Below are 18,658 nucleotides of genomic sequence, written 5' to 3'. Positions count from 1 at the left end.
TCTGGGATCTGGTTTCCTCCTCTAGAAAGTAGGGGTGACACCCCCTTCCTGCACCACATTGGGGCTGAATTTAGGGGGTGGCCTGTGGACCTTGCTCTGACAATGACTATTACCTCTGACCCCCACCAGGGGCTCTGGGACACTCCCTGGGGGAGGTAGGGTGGCAGTTTATTTGTACAAAAGGGGCCGCTGTCCCAGATGTGGTGATAAGGCTGGATGGACGGCCAGACAGTCAACTGCAGCCCACAATGGGCCGGATGCCATGCACCTGCCCACAAAGGAGGGGGTGGCTCCTGCCTCACGTCCCACCGGCAGCCCTGAGATAGCATCAGGCTGACCGGAGGGCCATCTGTCTTGTCCCACAAAGGCCAGGACAAAGGCCGTGTCAGTGGCAGCCTCCCCGACCCGGTCAGAGGAGCCGGGGGCCTTCCTGTGCCAGGCAGCTGGGGCTCAGGCCCGAGGCTCCTTGTCAGGGTCCTGTTTGGGGTGAACAGCAAGCAGCCTTCATTGTTCACAGGGCCAGACAGGTGGGGGCCACATCTAGGGTGGGAGCAGGACCCCAATAGTGGGAAATGCATCAGCCCCTCTTTGGGTCCGCCAGGCCCTCATTAGCAGCCTGAGCCTCACTGGGACACCCACAGAGGATTTCCAGGCCCCGGTGGCTCAGCCTGGGTCCAGGGCTGGGACAGGGAGACAGGGACTGAGAAACAGAGGTGCCTTCCTGCAGGAGGCGGCAGCCAGGTGGAGGACACAATTCAGAGACCCTGCAACCCCAGGTGCCTCCTCACCCCTGCAGGGAACTTACGTGGACCCCAGCTCACAACGCTTGCCCCCTCCTCACCTGCCCTCCAGAGCTTCTCGCTCAGATGCCCAGGAAGCATCTGCTGGGCCACCCGACCGCCCTCACCATCCCCAGTGCATCCCTGATACCCTGAAAGCTGCCTGTGTGGCGCAGTCACTGCCTTCAGGGAAACCTCACACCCTGGACTGTCCTCAGAGCCACCTGGAAGACCCTCACTGACTCCCGGAAACCGCCACTCTGAGCATCTGCTCTTTCTGGCAACTACACTTCCTGTGGGGTCCTCACCGTCCCCACACTGTCCTGTCCAGTGTCCTCACTGCTCCACAGTGTCCTCACTGTCCACTGTCCTCACTGTCCCCTGTGTCCTCACTCCCGCCAGTGTGAGCACTGTACTTCCAGCTCTTCTGTGCCTTCTCACTAGAACTTCTGGGAGAGTTGGTGGCAGGTGAGTTCACTCCCAGACCTTGTGCGCGCACCAGAAGGTGATTTTGGGTGTATGAACATGCGATGTGTCCCCTTGAATCATCCCCGGAGCTCTTTCTGGGTTTGAGGGGGGGATTCCGAGTCGCACGGTGCAGAGATCGGTCGGGTGGGGAGCAGGGTTTATTCGCACTGGAGATGGCGTGGGGGGCTCGACTGGTCTGGGCAGCGGCTCGCCCCGGGCCCGCTTCGGCATCCAGGTCCAGGGTGTGTGTGCGTGTCGCCAGCGGTGCGCGCGCAGCAGTGGGGCCCCTGCGCGCGGCCGCGGGGGGGCGCGTCTGGGAGATCGTGTGGGCGGAGGACGCGGCCGGAGCGGGGGCCGTCAGTGGGCCGGCCGCATGGCTCAGCGCCAGTCGCTCGGCTCGGGGGTCGCGGGCTCCGCCGCCAGCGGGGTAGTCAGCGGCCACCGGCGCGCGGCGCGGGCGCGCAGCCTCCGCAGGCGGCACAGCAGCAGTGCCAGCAGCAGCGCGTGCAGCAGCCCGAGGCAGAGTAGCAGGAGCTGCGCCGCTAGCGCCCCGCGGCAGAGCGCGCCAGGCGGGCAGGCGGCGCGCAGCTCCTCCTCCGCCAGGTAGGACAGCAGGCGGCCCCGTAGCGCGGGGGGCGCGGCGCAGCGCAGGTCGCGGTAGGGCTCGCGCTCCAGCCGGCCTGCCAGCCAGGCGCGCAGCGGCACCAGGTGGCAGTCGCAGCGCCAGGGGTTGGCGCCCAGGTGCACGGCACGCAGCACCGGCAGCGCGTCCAGCAGCCCCGGTGGCAACGCCGTCAGGTTGTTGCCCGTCAGCACCAGTTCGGTCGTGTCCGGCGGGAAGGCGGCCGGCAGCGAAGCCCACGTCAGCCCGCGGCGCCCGCAGTCCACGCGCGTCCCCGCGCAGCGACACGGGGCCGGGCAGCCAGCGGCCGGGCGGCCTGGCGGCGCGAGCAGCAGAAGCATTAGGCTCAGCGCCCCGCGCGGCCCTGGAAGGGAAGCGCCGCGGTGAGCCCGACCCTTGGGGCTCCTGGGCGGGGTCCCGGGGCACCCGCGTGCCCCCCATCACCCGCGAGCCTGTCCACCCCGACAGCCTGGTACACCGGCTGGAAGTGCCCTCGAAGTCTGACCCAAACCTCTCCCGACTACAGCCCAGAGGACAGAGCACCTCCCCACCGGATTCTACTCAGGGAGCGGCCGGGCCCGGGCAGACCCCAGACTCACCGGAGCCCATGGCGAGAGGACAGCGGTCCAGCTAGCTCTGGAGCGCCAGGCAGCAGCCGCAGAACCGGGCGATAAAGCCGCCCCGCCCCTGCCAGGCCCCGGCGCACCCGCCGAACCGACCACAGCCCCGTCGCCCTTCAGAAATAACCCGTAGGCCAAGCCGGCAGCGCAGATAGAGCGCTATCGCCAGGCTGCCGGCCGACCGGGCTTCCGCCCCACTCACTCCCAGGGGCGCACGGAGCACTCGGACACCCTCTTCGACGTTCACCAACATTGTTCTCCTGTCACCAGGACAGGACGCAGCATTCACAACTGAACAAACTGGAGAATGGGGCTTGGGGGCAGGGATCATGCGGGTGGAGGGATGGGGGACCAAGGGCTCAGGAACCCGGGGCAACAGTGCTGCTGGGGGGAACAGGCCTCCAGCGACCAACAGGGAAGGGTGGTCCAGGGATGGGGGTTGCCAGTTTGCCCACCACCCACTGCTCCTGGAGCCGGGCCATGGCCGCGGGGGAGGGGCGTAGGCATTTACAAGCATCCCAGCCCCATTATTCCTCCCCAGCAGCCAGCTGGCCTCCTAAGGTCTGGAGGGATCCTAATTGCTTCGGCTGTCCAACCTGCCCGCTGAGCTACTTGGTGAATGGGTGAGGAGGTAAGAAGGACCTGGCCCACCTCAGCACAAAGTGAGGGCTCCCAAGTTCACTCTGCAGCACTGGGCAGGGAATAGGCCCATGATCCCGCGGACCTGCTCCCCTATTCTGCCTTGGTTTACCCGCCCATCTGAGTAGGGCCTGGAATCTAAGTGCTGTGACCTTCTGGGTTGGGGGGAGATCTCAGAAGTCACCACCCAACTTAGCTCCTGCTCCCCCAAGGCCAGAGAGGGCTGGTGGTGGGGGCCATTGTCCAGGCCCCTTGGAAGCAGATACAAATGAGGGGAGGGGCTGATGCTGAGAATAAATTAGGGCTGGCTGGGGGCTGCGACCCCGCGTCTCTGGGTCAGTTCAGGAACAGTAGGGAAAAGTCCAGGTCTGGGCCACTCTGGAATTGGGGCTGTGTCCAGGCCTGTTGGCGATCCAGACGAATCCGGGGTCGAGTCCAGGCCAGTTGGGGTCCAGGGGTGGGAAGGGCCAGCCTGGAAACTGGCAGTATATCCATGGAAAAGTGGGGCTGTGGTGGGGTCACTGGTCCTGCATTTGCTGCTTCATTTTCTGCAGCATCTCCTGCATGCGCCTTAGCTGGGGGGTGGGGGCAGGAACAACAGAGGGTGGGGTGAGAAGTGCGATGGGACGGGCCTGGCCCTGTCCCCACCCCCAGCCCCTGCTCCTCCCCTGCTGCCTACCAACCTCCTCATCCTTCATCCTGATGAGCTTCTCTGTCTCAGCATCGGGGGTTGGCAGTGGCAGGATGGGGATGGGGCTCTCCATGCGGCTGTCCTGCGTCAGTTTGCTGCAGGGTGGACACCAGGGATAAGCTGCTGGGGGTTGGGCTGACCCTCGATACCCTGTGGCTCCCACACCTCTGCGTGGGGGTCGGGGCAGGTCCGAGGGCGGGTGGGTCACGCACCTGGTCATCTGCTGGATGCAGTGCGCTCGGTAGTTCTCGTAGTGCACGTCGCATGTCACGTCCTTGAGGTCATGCATGTGTGTACGGATGAGCATGTTGCGAAGCTTCACGAAGTCGCAGTGTGCCTGGTTCTCCACTGTGGGCAGGGGCGGGCAGTGGGTGAGGTGCCGGCCCAGGGGAGCCTTCCCACCCAAATGCTGTGCCCCAGGCCTTGACTCACCCTCCACGATCCCCCAGGGGTACAGGCGCCCCCGGACCCGCTGCCCCTTGGCCTCCACCACCGTGTTGCTGCCGATAACAGCGAAGGGTGCGCTCTCCTGGGGGGGCAGGTGCAAGGGCTCACTCCCAGTTAGCACGGGTGTGGGGTCAGTGGTGGGAGAGGGGCATGGGCACTAAGCACCTGGTCCGCCCCTCCAGAATCACCATCAACAACCTCTCCCCAAAGAGACCCTGTTGTCCCCACCTCTGGCCTCTCTGTTGCCAGCTGAAGCCAGAACTGGTGCAGCTTACACCTTAGGGCTTTTGCTGGGCCGTGCCCATCAGATGTACCCCACCTCCTGATACCCCCCCCACCAACAGCCACTCCATCTAGTGCCTCCCCATTCCTTTCCCAGGGCAGAGCCCATGCCTCTGTTAGTGATACCCCTGCTGACTTCGGGGTGAAAGGTCCACACTGCTCCTGGCTCGGTGGCCACCTGTCCCCAGCTTGGGCTTGCCATCACCACTCTAACCCCTGGGGCACTCAAAGCCACCCCCCCTCCCCCCAGAGCTCAGAATTCTGGGAGCCAGGACATGCACAGGCCTGGGGCCATTGGACTAGGCCCTTCTGCGGGTGAAGCATGGCGAGGGGGCTGAAAGAAGGGCCAGGGTGGGGGCCTGGCCAGTGGCTGTGCCTTTAGATCCTGGCAAGCATTCCATGACCTATTAACTACATGGGGACCCAATTACACAAGCCAGCGGGGGACCTGGGCCGCACTAGCCCCAGCCCCAGGTGAAGGCTCTACAGCCTGGACGAAAGACTCCTGCCCCCCAGGTCAGACCTGGGCCCTGGCCCTCCTCCTGACCTGGTGTAAAGTGGCCTCTGGGTCCCCCACCACCAGTGCTGCAGCCTCACCTTCAGTTCCCGGTCCTGCTGCTTGAAGTCCTCGTCCTCGTCCGAGTCACACTCAGGAAACTGGTACACGTGGATCCCAAACTTGTCGATCTCCTCCCGGATCTGCGGCAGGCAAGGGCCATCAGGTGAGGGGCTGGTGCCCTTGGCCCCACCAGAGTCCTGGCTGCGCCCCGCGGCCGCACAGGCTCACCCGCTCCTTCAGCTTCCGGATCTCACCGGGGACGAGACAGTCGGCTTTGGCAATGAGGGGCACGATGTTCACCTTCTCGTGCAGGGCTTTCATGAAGCCCACGTCCACTGGCCGCAGCCTGTGGAAAGCAGCCGGGGCGAGGGGCTCATGGGGTAGGGGTGGTGGGAGGGGGAGCCGCAGGGATGGGCAGGACCCGCACCCCTGGCCCGGGGTAGCCACCTACCCGTGCCCAAAAGGGGAAATGAAGTACAAGCAGCAGTGCACACGGTTGTCCTGGATGTTCTTGCGGTTGAGGCCGCTCTCGTCCCGGAAATACTGCTCAAACTGCTGGTCCACGTAGTCGGTGATGGGCTTCCAGCTGGGGGCAGGGGGCACATGAGGCCAGGCTGGTGGCTGGTGGCCGGGGGCCAGGGCAGACCAGGCAGGGCTTCCTCACCACTCAGAGTTGTTGACGGCGTCCCCAAAGCCTGGTGTGTCCACAATGGTGAGCTTCAGCTTGACCCCCTTCTCCTCAATGTCCACCGTGTGCTTCAGGATCTCGACTGTCTGGCTGATGCGCTCTGTGGCAGGGCGGGTGGGGGGATGGTTTGGAACAGCCTCTGTGACCCTCACTCCCACCCTGGGCAGCCCAGACCCTCGTTCTCATCCCTGGCTATGTGGCCCAGCGGTGATCTGGACCCTGAACGGGAGACCCATGCTTCGGGGACAGAGGAGCAGGGCTGGACCTGGAAGGAGCCCTCGGAGAGGTCACCCAGCAGGGGATGGTGGCAGCGCCAGGGCCGCGTGGGGCCCACTCACCCTCAGCACTGAGCAGCTTCCGCTCCTTGTACAGGTCAGTCAGGAAGAGGCTGTGGACCAGTGTGGACTTCCCCAGGCCCGACTCCCCTGCCCTCAGGTGCAGTGAGGAAGTTGGGTCAGGTCCCAGGCCCCAGACAGAGCCTGGCTGCCAGTGCCCCACCCCCCCGCCCTGGAGGCCGGCCCACTCACCTGCCACCATGAGCGTGAAGTCGAAGCCCTTCTTCACAGACTTGCGGTGCACCTGATTGGGCAGTGTGGCGAAGCCCACGTACTGCTTGTCGATGTCCTGGCAGGGGCGGGCGGGTCAGGGGCATGCTGGGGTTCCTGGGGCAGCCCGGTGCCTTGGCCCCTACCCAGCTCAGGCCAGGGGGCAGCAGGGCAGGGTCCCCAGGGAGGGGGCATCTCAATGGCAGAAGTGGGTGAGGGCCTGCGGGCAAAGGCCCTGGAGGTGGAAGGCAGGTGGGGGTGGAGGGTAGAGGTGACCGCGAGGGCTTCACAGGGACCGAGATGGAGTCTGTGTGCGTGTGGAGGGGGGTGGCAGGCACAGCGGGCAAGGCAGTGTCCCCCCTTGGGTGGTGCGCAGAGGGCACCAGGACCCAGACCCCTCAGACACGCCCAAGGCCCTCAGAGGCTGGAGAAGCCCCCGCCTCAATACTCACCCCTCCCGAGTGTAAGGGGTGGGAGGCCCCGTCTGGCCCCGATCCAGCCGCGGGGGTGGCTGGCTGCGGCGACGGCGGAGCAGGGGCTATTTATAGACAGCGGCGCCCAGCCTCCCGCGGCCTCCGGCGCCCACCCCAGGACCCCGGCCCTGCGGTCCCCGTCGCATCCCCAGTCCGGGCGCGGGGGGCGGGCGCACAGCTGACCCACCTTCCGCTCCCCTCTCCACACACACCTTGAGCCGCCTCTGGGCCTGGGTCCGCGGCGACAGCAGCTGCTCCACCAGGCGGTCCTGGGGTGCCGCCAGCGAGTCCATCGCAGCGACCCCGGGACCTTGCCCACTGCGCTGGGGCCCAGTGTGCGTCAGGCCCACCCGGCGTAGCCGTGCGCCAGGGGCTTGCGCGCTGTGCGGCCCCGAGGCCCTGTTCTCGCCCCCGGGTTACGGGTTACGTGTTACGGACGCGGGAGCGGGAACCGAAGCCCGGAGGGGCGGCGCTCACGCGATGCCGGGACCCCAAGGCCACCAAGCCTCGTCCGGCCCCAGGCGGGCCTGCCCCTGGCACAGGCGGGCCCTCGCGCCGGAGAGGAGCGCGCGGTCTCCGGGAGACAGTCGCCTGGAAATTGGGCCGCGCGGGCGGAGCCACGGAGCGGAGGAGGGCAGGGCCCAGCTCGGCGGGCTGGCGGGCGGCTGCGCGCGGAGCGGCGCGGCTCAGGCCGTCAGTCCAGCGACTGCACAGCCGGGTGGGCGGGGGGGGCCGGGTCCACGGCCGGATCTGCGCTGCCGCGTCCCGCCTGCCAGAGGGCGCCCGAGTACGCCCCCATCCACGCGCGCGCCCGCGGGAGCCTGCCCGGTCCCCCTACTGTCCCGCGGCGGTGTCACAGAGGCGCCCCCAGCTACCCATCGACGCACGGCCCGCCCCTCGCGTGTGTGCGCGTGTGTCTGGAGAATTCTTACCGCCGTGGCCGCCGAGAGAAGTGGGGAACCTGCGAGGGCAGAGCCCACCTCCCCACCCAGGCCCGCGGAGGCTTACGTTGGGGGAAGGGAGCGATCAGACCACTAGATGCCCAACCCCTACCCCCACCTCTGCAAACTTGGAAGCTGTGGCCAGTGCGTAGCTCCACAAACCCGCCGGCCAGCCCTGCGCTGCCACCTCTGCCCCCAGACAGCTGCTGCCAGCAGAGGTAGGGGGTGCTGGAGTGAACCCTTCCCCCTAAGGGGGACACTCCCTCTGAGCTTCCACCCTGCTCTCACTTACAGGACTGGGCAACACAGGGCCTGGAGGGCTCCAGCCAGCTCAGCCCTCACACCTGTGCGGCCACCCCAGGGACTACAGGGGTCTCCTGAGCCCCCAAACCCTTCCTCACTGACCCTGCCCACAGGACCCACCAGAATCTGAACAAGCCAGCACCAGCCCTGTGGCAAGGGAGGCCTGCAAAGGAGCTGGGGATCCAAAGAGACGTGTCCCTGGACTGTGCGTCACTGGGAACGGGAGGCCCCACAGTTCTCCCCCACCTAGGCCCTCCCTTCTTGGCTCCCCGCTTAAGGGGCCTCTGTCCCCCTGTCTAGGCTCATGCTGCTGCTGTGTGGCCTGGAGGCCGCTGGCACCTGGGGAGGAGGGGTGGGCCCACTGCTGGGAACAGGGGAGCCTTTCATCCGAGAAGAGGTGGGGGGGAGCCACAGGCCCCAGCTCTCCAGCCCGCCCCCAGCCCTGGCTCTGAGAAAGCCTCCGTGCTGGCCCCAGCCCTCCACCACGCGGACCTGCGAGGGGCCTTGGGGCTGAGTCCCACCCAGCCTCCACCCCCGGCTCCAATTTAGACATGGCCCCCTCGGCCCACTTCCTGCCCAGATAGGCTGACATCTCGGGCCCAGGGCATCTCCAGGAGGACAGACAGAGCTGGCACCCCACAGCCTGGTGCCTGATGGGCTCGTTGCCCCCAGAAGGCCTCAGTTTCCCCATCGGTAAGGCACAGCCTCAGTGGAGGTCCGGGTCAGGGGGACAAGACCAGCTCCCTGCCTGCCTGCCCTGTCTCCTGACTTCGTCCAGATGGGGCCTGGGGATTCCCTGGGGTATCCCCAAGGAAGGGGCCTTTCCACTCCCTTTCTCTGGCCCCCGAGGCACAACAAATACTCCTTAGGACTTCCCGAGCCACAGACGCTGCTGCGCCCACCTCCTCCCCACCTCCTCCTGGTGCCTGACACTCTCGAGGCATTTCCATTCTTAGAATCATCACCCCAGCTGCCAGAGCCAATGAAGGCCCCACCACTGCTAGAGGTGGGGTGGGAGTTGGGGGAGGGGGCACAGAGGACCACCAGAGCCCTCCCCACAGTCTGAGATGGGTGGGCACAGAGGGGGCCCACAGAGCTCCCCTGCCCCCTTTCCCAGAGTGCAGACAGGCTGAGGCTCAGTAACACCAACAATGGAACAGCAAAGTTACTGCAGGCTTCCGGCTCCCCCAGACCCATGCGGAGCCTTCCCCAAACACCGGGCTCCCTGGCCCTGCTCCCAGGGGACCCCACACCCCACCCGCATAATGCTCTCTCCCTCTGGTCCTGGGAGCAGGGGACAGGTAAGGCTGGTCCTAGCTGAGCTCCAGGAGGGGCAGACAGGCCTGAAGGGGCTCGGGCCTCAGCAAGGGGGTCCCTGAGTGCCCGCAGGCCCAGGAGAAGGGGGGGGCTGGTCTCCCAGGCCTTCGCTCTTTCTCTCCCTTGAACAATAGCTTGGTGGCAGTGTGTCCCTGCATCTCCTTCATTGTTTGACCCACCACAATGGGGAGGCAGCTCTTGAGCCCAGGCTCCCTGGGGAGCCCCTTGCTGGCAGGGTGAGGTGGTCGCGGCCCCTCCCTGTGAGCCTCACCCGTCCCAGGGTGGGGCGTATCCCTGCTAGGGGCCTGGCACTGGGCAGGAGTGACTCCCAGCCCCCACCCCACCTGCTGGGCCACTCCTGGCCCGCCTGCCGCACCTAGGCCAAGACTTTGGGTTCCACCCAGCATCCACCCAGGGTGTGAACCCCCATCCCAGATGAGGGTTGCCAAGGCCACCCTGGTGCCAGAGTTGGGCTCTTCTTTTCTGCCCTAAACATGGCTGAGGTCAAGCCAGAGAGGCCCCCAGCAGGGCTGCCCCAGAACCCCCAGCTCCCCCCGGTTACCCCCCCCACGCCCTCTTGGGGTCTCCTAGCTGTTTAAACCTGACTTCAGCTAGGTTCACAGCGAGTGCCCAGGCCAGCCTCCTGTCCGGCCCTCTATTCCTGGAGGCTGGGGTCCAGGCTAGCCCTTTGAGAAATCAGTTTGTACCCTCTAGATCTGAAGACTGGTGCTGGGCACCGGGATGACTCAGACCAGGCCCTGGAGGCTCCCAGTCTGGGGAAGAGGCCTGGCCACAGATCAGCCCACTCACATTGGTGTGTGCGGAGAGGAGGCATAAGATGCAGAGAAGTTGGGTGGGGTGGCCAGAGGCTCCCCTGTGGGGCTGCTCAGGGACTGGCCCTGGCTGGTGGACTCGGACCCCTCCCCCAGCCCGTGGCCTTTCATGACCATGGCCTCACACAGGACCCCCAGCACACGGCCACGGGCCAGGTCAGCAAGGAGAGGCTGGTGCTGGACCAGTGGGAGAGGGGCACCCGGCCCATCCCCCATCGGGGAGGAGCGCACGCCATGCCTCGAGGGTCAGGAGCCAGGCCCGGAGGCACTGCGGCCGCTCCTCCCCTCTGCAGACCCGGGTTGGCGGCACTGCCCAGGCTGACAATCGGTCATCGGTTATCGCGACAGAGCGGGGTGACGGCCGGCGGGGGCGCGGTCGCGTTGGGGCGCCGCGCGTTGGTGGCACAATGGGTGACAGCGGGTCGGGTCAGCGACGGCGCACACGTACCTGCTTGTCCTCTGCGGGGTCGGGTCGGGTCGGGTCGGGGGTCGGGTCGGGTCGGGGTCCGGGCCCAGGCCGGCGGGCGGGGGAAAGACCGAGACACACGGTGAGAGGCGTGCGGGCGGCGGGGACAAAGGAGTGCGCGCGCGCGCGCGCGGGCGGGCGCCGGGCTCACCTGGGGTCGCCAGCTTGCTCTTGTACCGCAGGCCTGTGCTCATGGTGGCCGCCGGGGGGACGTGCGCGCGGGCGGGGCGGCGACGAGCGGAGGCCGAGGCCAGGCTGCGGGGTGACCGGCCGCTCCGCGCCGCCGCCCGCCCCGCCCGCGCTCCCGCCAGCCAATCGGCGCCCGCCGCGCCCACGCGCGACCCGGCGCGGCCAGCGGGGGCGGGGACCCAGGCGCCCCTACAGACCCCGCGCCCGCTGCCTGGGGCGACGCCCTCGCCTTCAGCCGCCCGGACACCGCGAGACCCGCTCTGCACCCACCGCCGCGGCCGCGCCCCCTGCCCACCTCCCCTCCCCGCTGCCGGGCCCCTGCCCACGTACCCCGCCCTCCACCCCGTCCCTGCCCACAACCCGCCCCCTTGCCCAGACCCGGGCTGACTCCTCTGCCTTCGTGGGACCCCAGTCCAGGCCTGACCTCTGGCCATCCTTGGTGTGGCCCGCCTGTAAAGCCTGCCCCTGGGGTCCCCCCCCCACCGGCATGCTCTGCCCACTGAGGTCAGTGGATGCCCCTCCTCACCTCATCAGGATGGACGCCGGAGGCTTTGGCCTGGGGAGTCCTGCTCCTGGCCGTGGCAGGAAGGGTGATGGTCACTGTGCGGAAAGCTTGATGCGTGGCGGGGGGCCAGCCCCAGCTCCTCTCCTGCAGCTGCTCGGTGCTGTGCGCGCAGCTCTGCAAGCCCACACACCTGGGCCGTTAGCCGGCCCCCTGTCCAGGACTATTGGTGGGGAATGAGCCGCCATCCTGGACAGGATGGGCCCAACCTGAGGCCTGCGCCCCCAATGCTCACCTCGGCACCCTCTGCTCTGCAGACCCAGAGGCAGACTGCTAGCACCCTGAGAAGGGTTGCAGGGGGCCCCCCAGGGCACTGCGAAGGCGGGGCAGGTCATGGCCTGCACCCCACTTACAGATGGGAAGCTGAGGACTCACCAGCATAAGTGCCTCTTGTCTCTTCGGTCACTGCCACACTCCCAGGTGCCCTTGGCCTGGACCTCCCCAGAGTGCCCCCAGGAGGCACGTCTGGAGCTTTCAGTCCCACAGAAAGTGACAGTCGGGCCAGTGGTCACCAGCTTCCAGGTGAGGGAGGGTCCTGTGTGGGAGAAGGCCTGCTGCCCCCTCCACAGGCAGGAAGCCCCGTCCCTCCCTGCCCTCCTGCACCCCTTCCTCCCTCTGCTGGCCTGTGGGCTCCTCCACCTCTGAGCACCAGCATTGGGCAGAGTTGTTTCACCTCTAAGTGAAAAAGCCACGAGAGCAGCACCATCACTCTGCGAAATCCTGGTGCCAGGTTGAGCCCATTTCCCTTTACCAGACTGTCGCCTGCTCCAGCACTGCAATGTATGGGGACGGTCCACTGCCCCCACCCCTCACCCAGGCCTTGGGGCCACATGTGTTTGGAATTCAGAATTTTTGTACATCTCATACATTACATGATACCTCATTGGACCCTGGGGCTGCACCCCGTAATCAGGCACATTAAGATTTTTGTACTGAGGGACTTCCCTGGTGGTCCAGTGGTTAAGACTCTGTACTTTCACTCCGTGCTGGTTTGATCCCTGGTTGGGGAACTAAGGTCCTGCATGCTGCTCTGCACGGCCAAACAATATTAAAAAAAATTTTTTTTAAAGATTTTTGTACTGAAACACAGCTGTTCACACAAACTGGAATAAATAAAGATCCTAGTAAATGTATATCGGTTCAAGGCTGGCTTTGCCACCAAGTTTTGAAAACCTTTGTTTCAGATCTTTTGGGAATTTGGAATTGTGGATAAAGGAGTGGGGCCGGAGGGGACACTTTGAGAGCCAGGCAGGACTTCTGAGCCTTCATCAGCCCTGAGGGGCTCGGTGAGAACCCCGTCTCAGGGGACCTGGAGCTTTGCAAAATGGGTCAATCGGGCAGTGAAACATGGCAGTTCGACATTTAGCACAGACAGAGCCAGGCAAGCTTGTGCCTGTGGGGACATAGGAGGAGAGACAGGAGCCTGTCCCCAGCAGGGCAGATGTGCCCCTGCAAAGTGCCCAACAGCACTCCCCTCCTTGGGTCGGGGAGGGCTCCAGGCAGCCCCCTGTCAGGGAGTTTGAACACGGCCTTGAGGGGACTGGACTGCAGGTCAAGGGCCTAGCTTGGCCAAATCACGGATTTTAAAACAATCCTGGAGATGGGACCAGAAAGGGTGAGGGGCACCACATAAACAGGGTCTTTTTCATTAAAGTAAGTGTATCCAAAGGGGTGTGTGCATAAGCACAGTTGGGCTAGAGCCCAGCATCTCAGGCCTGGAGAACCAGCATGTAGCTGATGGAAAGAGGACGGGGAGCCGCTCCCGGAAGCAGACGTCAAAGGCAGGCCTGGGTCAGGCCTCCTGTGCAATCCCTGTGGGGTGACTGCGGGCTGCTGGCCAGGAAGGGGGAGGGGCCCGCTTCGAGCCCTGGGGCTGCTGTCGCCTACCACTGTGAGTCCAGGGGACAGTCTGGATCCCACCACAGACACCAGGGCTGCCCCGTCTAGTTGGAGACCTCAGGTGACAGCATCCATGGCTGGACAGGCAAAGTAAGAGCCTGGGCACTGGCCAGCGGATTCAGAGGACGTGTCTCCAGCTCTGCCAGGTGGGACGGCAAAAGGGCCTTTTCTGGTTTCTCGAGACTGGACGCTGCCAACTGACGGCCAAGTGAAACACTTACACGTCCCCTGCCCATCAAAGGGCACAACCCTGGGGACGTGTGACTTTGGGAAGAAGTGTGGTGGGCGTGGCCCAGCCATTGCACTTCCCACTTCAGGGCTATGGTTGGAGGAAAACCCAGCCTCCCTGGTGGGGTCTGAGCCTGCTCCCCCCACAGGAGCAGAAATGCTGGCTGTGGTACAGAGACAAGTAAGGAAGATGTTCCTGGGTGGGAAAAATGCTACTTTTTAATTCATAAGAAAAATAAGTTAATGAGTGAAAAAATAAGCTACACCCAGAAAAATCTGTTCAACCAACTTGGGCTACAAATAGCTTGATGTTTTTCAGAGAAAAACCTCTTTTTAGTTAGGAAATTCTCAAGAGGCTGCATTTAGCCAGTGCCGTATCTCTCTTTCCATCAGCACAGGCTCGTGGGCATCTGTGGTCACACAGGACAGACAGGAGCTCGTGCCTCCATGTGAACCACGGCGACGGTTCACCGTGACGTGAACACAATGCAGGTAAGCAGTTTGTCCAGGTGACACACGGGTGTCAGGTGGAGCAGGGGCCACTGGTGACAAAGCTCCAGAACAGTCCATCTGAGGCCAAGGACGAGGGCAGAAGCCAAGCTGGACGCAGCTTTGTCATCGACACCCCCTCATGGGGGGCTGGAGGGAAGGGCCTGCGGGTCACGCCAGCCCGAGGAGGTCAGACCACCTCTTTGAAGAAAGGGCCATGACGGGAAGAGGAGAAACACACTGCCCTTCAGGGGGACAAGGAAGGACCTTAGTCAACTCAAAAGGGAGTTAATCCACTGAGAGAAAACTTCCTGATGTGCAGTGACGACCTCGCCCCCATCCCTGCATCCGGACCTGCTCGGAGCCTCAGACCCCACGTGGCTGGGACTGCAGTCCTCATGGTGACGGCGTGGGGCTTGAGACACACCTGCCCTTCCCGGGACGTGAGGCTCCCAAAACCAGGAGCCTGGAGACAGCCCTCCTGCTCCGACAGCCCTTGGAGAAGCCCCAGCAACGGGGAGGCCCACTCCCCTAGACAAGGCTCAAGGTTGTGATTCCCACAGCCCACCCCAACTGGCCCCAAGGTGGTCCCCTGGGTTGTTCCTGGGAATCTGTGGCCGGGTTTGGGACCAGTGTGTAGAGCAGGCCCAGGTCAAGCTCAGTGTCAGCCCAAGAGGAGAACCTGCTGCTCTGGTCGATGGGAGGTGCTCTGCTCAGGGCCCCGCCCGTGGTGAGCACCCACCATGATCTGCCCCCCACCCCCACCTGCTTGGCCAGTTTCCACATCCAGCCCCGCCTGCCACGCTATCCTGGACACTGCTGTGCGGTGTCCACCCGCTTCTGGCTCGGGCACTGTCCCCTCTGAGGCCCCTGCTCCTCAGTGTGTGATGCTGGGGCCATGGGGGAGCCCAGGCTGGGGTCCTGGGGTCCTCCTCTTTCAGGGTAGCTCCTGGTGTGCAGGAAGGTGAGTCACCTTTCCCACCCCCAACTCCACAGGGGGCGAGGGGGCAGGCACAGGGCACTCTTCTGACCTCCCACCTACACGGCCCTCTCTAGGCAGCCCTGCCATGTGCTGGGAGTGGGCATTGTGCTGGTGCACAGACCAGGAAGCGGGGTTCAGAGCACAGCGAGAGCAAACAGCTGAATGGGGACCTCAGAGCACAGACCTCGGCCCACAGAGGGATGTGACCTGTCCTGTCAAGCAGCCCCATTCACCCCTTCCGCCTTCCGCCCCTGCCTTTGACTGCTCACGGGCGCTGCTCCCTCACCCCAACCTCCCTAGTTCTGTTGCCCTGGCTCAGCCACCTGGGCACCTGGGCTCCCCTGCTTGCACCTTCTACCCCGCATTGGTGGGTGCACCCCATGGCTCTGAGCCTCAGGTGCCCTCTGCCCAGACAGCCCTGCCCAGGGAGCTCTGGGGGCGGCTGCCTAGAGCACGGGGTTGGGGGGAGACACGTGTATGCAGGGAGGGGCTGAGGAGAACGCTTTCCTTCATCTCTCGTTAGATCGGTGTAACGGGATCACGACAAGTGAGTTCTCACCTCTGGTGGACGACAGGCCCATCCATCAAAGGGACACACAGTCCAGAGCAGCTGCCCAGCCAGGAGGGCACTGCCAGCCCTGCCACAGCGGCCCATGTGCTGCAGGGGACAGAGCAGGGTTCCAAGGGGGCAGAGCCTTGGTCCACACCACGTTTCCCATTCACTGGGCAGCTGGACAGAGGGACAAAGGACGCCTGTGCTCAGCGGCAGTGGGCCAGCAGAGGGACCCAGAGCAGCAGTGGGCGTCCCCTCTCCAGCAAGGGTCGGGGGGACTCCATCCACTCACGATGAGACATGGTCCCTGGGAGAGGATGCTCAGTTCCGCGTGACTCAGCAAGTTGGCGCTGCCTGACCGTGTGCCCCTGGCCCTCTGAAGGGATGCACGTGGCAGTGGCCGGGGGATGGCTAGGGCCTCCCCCACTGTATGCTGCACCTCTGACCGTCCTCGGTGCAGTTCTGGGCTTTCAAGAGTGGCAGAGGTGGAGATGGGAAATGGCGCTAACACGGAGATGCTCCCAGAGGTGCTCATGCATTTAAAAATCCCATGAGAGCACACACTTGCGAAAGGCAGTGCACAGTGACCCAGATCCCGAGGCAGCCAGCCAGGCGGCGCCCTCCCCCGTGACCGCCTTTCCACCAGGGAAGGCCAAGTGTTGGGGTTCCAAAGGCTGGCTCCAGCTCCCCACGGCATCCCAGCCCCGTGTCTGTTGTCTGTCATGTGATCGTCAGGTCAGAGACAGGTCAGAAAATCCCTCGGGAGTAAACAGGATGGACTCAGCTGTGGGGAGGGCTCCAGCTCCCCCTGCCCAGCCACAGCACCCGCCCCAAGCACACGGGCAGCAGGCCCTGGCCACTCCAGGGAAGGGTAAGGATCCAGGGTTTCAGCTCATTCCCCTCCCCACCCATGGTTCTGGCTGCAGGCCGCCAGGGGCTCCTCTGCAGAACTCTGCCCACCCGAGGCACACACTGCTGAGACCGTGGGGCTGCTCCAAGGCTGAGGGGAACCACAGCCGGGGTCCCCTCTATGTGGGGGAGCAGCGACAGGAGCCCCTGAGCCTCAAATCACCAGTGGCTCGGAATGGAGGGAGAGGCACCCACTCAGCTGCCAAGCCTGAATGCTTCCAGCCAGCATCCCATCAGGGCTGGGCGAGCACGTTCTGACCAAAGAAGCATCACCAGGGTGCATTTGGGAGCTGGACCTGGGGCCACCCAAAGGGACCACGAGGGAGAAAGGAGTCACCGGGCCTCACTCCCCTTCCTCAAGCTCTTGCCAAAGGCTCATCTTTGCAACCATGACTCTTCATAAGTGCCCTTGGGTGCCAGCACCTTCTTGGGGGGGTTCCTGCCCCAGGCTCTCACCCACCAGCTCTCACCTGATGGACAGCTGGGCCTGGTCTCCTAGGCAGGAGGTACCACTGATGGCTAACCCTGTCCTCCCAACAGGCGGAGGGCACTGGGTGGGCAGGACTGTGCCACTCACCTGCCCCGCGGCTGCTGCCCTGCCCGGCTGCATCACACAGCAGCACAGGTAGGAGGAAGTGGGGGTTCCTCCCTCCTTCCCTGGGTTTCACACTGGGGGGCCAGTAGGCCACAGGCCCCCGTGAGATGCTGACCCAGGCCTGGAGAGAGGAGAGGCTGGGCATGAGGGCTGGAGCAGGGTAGGGGGGCCCCAGAAAAGCAGAGAAGGGTGAGGGCATCGTGGGGCATTGCTGGGCTGGTCCTCCACTTGCATGCTGCTGGGAGTGGGCCCAGCACACCAGGTTTGGGCCTGGCTGCCAAGACAGCCCTGCCAGACCTCCTGCCCAGGGCCTGGGTCCACAGGTCCCACAACCAACCCGAGTCTAACCAGGGGTCCAACCAGAGCCCCTCCAAGCCCTCGGATGCTGTGGCCCAGCTGTCCTGAGGTCTGGAGTGGGCTGGCGTCAGTTTCCCAGTGCCCAGTGGGACTGTTTTAGCTGCACCTAGTCCTTGAGGTTATTTTGAGAATGAAAAAGAGAGACCATCAACAACAAAAAGGCAACTTAATTCAAAAAGGGCAAAGAACTTGAACTGATGTTTCTCCCAAGAGGAGCTGGCTGAGGATTCCTGAGACCCACCTCATCCCAGCCTCGCCACACCTGGTCCGCATGCCCAGCCCCGCCATGGGCCGCCCTACACCCTGGACCTTGGACCATCTTCAGAGAACCTTCTGAGTGCCACGATACCCTAACTGTCCCTGCTTCGACCACCCTGCCCACCTTTCTTTTCATGGCTCATGCTTTGGGGGTCAAATCTAAGAATTTGTTGCTTAGCCCAAAATCCTAAAGATTTTCTCTTTTTTCCCTAAAATTTTAGTTTTCCATTTTAAATTTAAGTCCATGATTTTGAGTTAATTTTTTAAATTAATTAATTAATTTATTTATTTATTTTTGGCTGTGTTGGGTCTTCACTTCTGTGCGAGAGCTCTCTCCAGTTGTGGCAAGTGGGGGCCACTCTTCATCGTGGTGCGCGGGCCTCTCACTATCGCAGCCTCTCTTGTTGTGGAGCACAAGCTCCAGACGCGCAGGCTCAGTAGTTGTGGCTCATGGGCCCAGTTGCTCTGTGGCATGTGGGATCTTCCCAGACCAGGGCTTGAACCCGTGTCCCCTGCATTGGCAGGCAGATTCTCAACCACTGCGCCACCAGGGAAGACCTTGAGTTAATTTTTATATAAAGTGCAAAATTTAGGTTGAAGTTTTTGTTTGTTTGTGAACGTCCACTTGCTCCCACAACATTTGTTGCCTCCTTCCTTGATTGCTTTTGAACTTTTGTCAAAAATCACCTGGGCATGTGTAGATATTTCTGGATACTCTACTCTGTTTCACTGGCCTAAGTGTCTATCCCTCTGCTACTACCATACAGTTTTAATAACTTTGGCTATAGAATATATATACATACATGGAATGTAAAGAAATCAGGTAAACTGTTTCTTCTCACTTCAGCAAGGTTGCCAAATACAAGGTCAGCATACAAAAATCAATTGTGTTCCTATATACTAGCAATGGACACATGGAAACCAAAATTAGGGAATTCCCTGGTGGTCAGTGGTTAGGACTCCC

The 18,658-nt window shown here is 63.5% G+C and overlaps 2 protein-coding genes across 7 annotated transcripts; both read right to left on the bottom strand.

Moving 5' to 3' along the window:
- Positions 1 to 1,439: 1,439 nt before the first annotated feature.
- On the bottom strand, positions 1,440 to 2,553 carry GP1BB (glycoprotein Ib platelet subunit beta). The gene is made up of 2 exons (XM_081252886.1): positions 2,469 to 2,553; positions 1,440 to 2,233 (listed from the first exon to the last, which is right to left on the bottom strand). The coding sequence occupies exons 1-2, from the start codon at positions 2,476 to 2,478 to the stop codon at positions 1,626 to 1,628; spliced, it is 618 nt and encodes a 205-aa protein (XP_081109012.1). The 5' UTR covers positions 2,479 to 2,553; the 3' UTR covers positions 1,440 to 1,625.
- A 171-nt stretch (positions 2,554 to 2,724) lies between these two features.
- Positions 2,725 to 10,924, bottom strand: SEPTIN5 (septin 5). Of its 6 annotated transcripts, none has more exons than XM_081251842.1 (12): positions 10,825 to 10,924; positions 10,656 to 10,666; positions 6,323 to 6,419; positions 6,134 to 6,220; positions 5,772 to 5,895; positions 5,559 to 5,693; positions 5,336 to 5,453; positions 5,146 to 5,247; positions 4,252 to 4,348; positions 4,032 to 4,167; positions 3,812 to 3,914; positions 2,725 to 3,703 (listed from the first exon to the last, which is right to left on the bottom strand). In XM_081251842.1, the coding sequence occupies exons 1-12, from the start codon at positions 10,865 to 10,867 to the stop codon at positions 3,647 to 3,649; spliced, it is 1,110 nt and encodes a 369-aa protein (XP_081107968.1). In that variant the 5' UTR covers positions 10,868 to 10,924; the 3' UTR covers positions 2,725 to 3,646. The 6 variants fall into 6 exon arrangements, with proteins under 6 accessions (XP_081107968.1, XP_081107965.1, XP_081107969.1 ...); XM_081251839.1 differs by lacking the exons at positions 10,656 to 10,666; positions 10,825 to 10,924 and adding exons at positions 6,793 to 6,855; positions 7,026 to 7,495; XM_081251843.1 differs by lacking the exon at positions 10,656 to 10,666 and having other exon boundaries at positions 6,134 to 6,225; positions 10,825 to 10,923.
- Between the last annotated feature and the right edge of the window lie 7,734 nt (positions 10,925 to 18,658).

Source organism: Mesoplodon bidens, assembly GCF_964165515.1.
Source record: "Mesoplodon bidens genome assembly, chromosome: 13".
Classification (NCBI taxonomy): domain Eukaryota; kingdom Metazoa; phylum Chordata; class Mammalia; order Artiodactyla; family Ziphiidae; genus Mesoplodon; species Mesoplodon bidens.
Note: the sequence above shows the minus strand (reverse complement) of the source record. Positions and strands in the feature narration are given on the sequence as shown.

What these genes read in the sequence shown, in the direction of transcription:
- SEPTIN5 (XM_081251838.1), bottom strand. Translation starts at nt 7,106, where the DNA reads ATGGACTCGCTGGCGGCACCCCAGGACCGCCTGGTGGAGCAGCTGCTG. An exon ending in ATTTCCCCTTTTGGGCACGG is followed by an intron (nt 5,454 to 5,558) that starts GTAGGTGGCTAC and finishes TGCTTTCCACAG; the next exon opens with GCTGCGGCCAGTGGACGTGG. An exon ending in TCAGGATGAAGGATGAGGAG is followed by an intron (nt 3,704 to 3,811) that starts GTTGGTAGGCAG and finishes CCCACCCCCCAG; the next exon opens with CTAAGGCGCATGCAGGAGAT.